At 46.8% G+C, this 1,235-nt stretch overlaps 1 protein-coding gene across 1 annotated transcript in view; it reads right to left on the bottom strand.

Moving 5' to 3' along the window:
- LOC112412724 (HLA class I histocompatibility antigen, B-41 alpha chain-like) overlaps positions 1–275 on the bottom strand; it is a 1,446-nt gene extending 1,171 nt beyond the window's left edge. Inside the window, exon 1 of the mRNA XM_024764391.1 lies at positions 116–275. Within this exon, the coding sequence (XP_024620159.1) occupies positions 116–179 (64 nt within the window). The 5' untranslated portion in view covers positions 180–275. The remainder of the gene's footprint in view (positions 1–115) is intronic.
- Positions 276–1,235: the final 960 nt, after the last annotated feature.

Raw genomic sequence — 1,235 nt, forward strand, 5'->3', positions numbered from 1 at the left:
CGGGTCTGGACCGGGGGCGGCGGCGTGGCTCCTTCCCTGGGAGTCCTGACCCCCGACCCCCGGGGTCTCCTCGCTCCTCCCCGCAGAGGCCGTTCCCTCCCGACCCCGCACTCACCCGCCCAGGTCTCGGTCAGGGCCAGGGCCCCGGAGAGGAGCAGGAGGAGGGTTCGCAGCGCCATGACCTGTGTCCTCGGCGTCTGAGGAGAAACTGCGTGAGGCTGCTCGGTGGAGACTTTATAACCGGGAACCGCGAGGACGGTGATTGGCTCTTCAGAAACCGGACACGCAATGGGAGTGAGAAGTGGGGACGCGTCACGAGTGTCCAGGCAGGAGGGCCCGACACAGGTTGTGAGAGAGAAAGTGAAACTCCGGGAGACTGGGAATCCCCACCACGGAGCGTCCCCGCCCCAGAGACCGCCTGACACCCTGAGAGCCTGAGAGCCTGCGTGTCCCGGGACCTGGGACTTTGCCTGATCCCTCCGCTCCTGCACCGAGAGCTCTTTGTCACAGTGTCTCCCTGAGTCCTGGCCCAGGGACTGTGTAGTCAGCGATTTTCACAGCATTGTGGTCAGAATATTTATACAGTCTTACAAACTAGTGACGACCCCACAGATAATTTTATGTGGATACTTCTATCGGTACTTTCCAAAGTATAAATAATAGAGTATAAAATTTTAAAATTAATTTACCTAGAATAATATTAATAACCCATGATTTAATATGAAAAATAACGACTTCTCAAAATAAACATGGTAGTGGGAAAAGTAGAGCTTTTCAGATATTTATATTTTTGCAAGTCTCTCTCTTTCTTGTCTGTCTCATTAGAAGACCCCTGGATATTCATGTTTGCTTCTTCAATGAATCCGTTATTTTGATGGAAGTCTATGATAAAAAGGCCCACACATATGTAGGAGTAGTATTTTCAAAAACCTTTTCAGACAGTCATGGATGTTAGTCTTTGATACAAAACGAAAACTACACAAGTGGTAGTTTCTCAAAGGTTATTTTCGAAGTGGACCTGAAACAATATTATTAACTATTTTCTATTCTGTTACGTTAAACTCCATAACCCTATTTTGCACATTGAATGTCTCTTGTAATAAGGTAAGATTTTAAAAAAACTAATACGTTGCTTCACTAAGTTATATAGATCTTCCAGTGTCATTCATTCTTTCAAGTAAGCGTTGTATTCCATGAAGAAGAGGGTAGTTCAGGTCACACAAATTATTTTCCTT

The sequence above is a fragment of the Neophocaena asiaeorientalis genome, unplaced genomic scaffold (genome assembly GCF_003031525.2).
Source record: "Neophocaena asiaeorientalis asiaeorientalis breed wild unplaced genomic scaffold, Neophocaena_asiaeorientalis_V1.1 scaffold2256, whole genome shotgun sequence".
Lineage (NCBI taxonomy): Eukaryota > Metazoa > Chordata > Mammalia > Artiodactyla > Phocoenidae > Neophocaena > Neophocaena asiaeorientalis.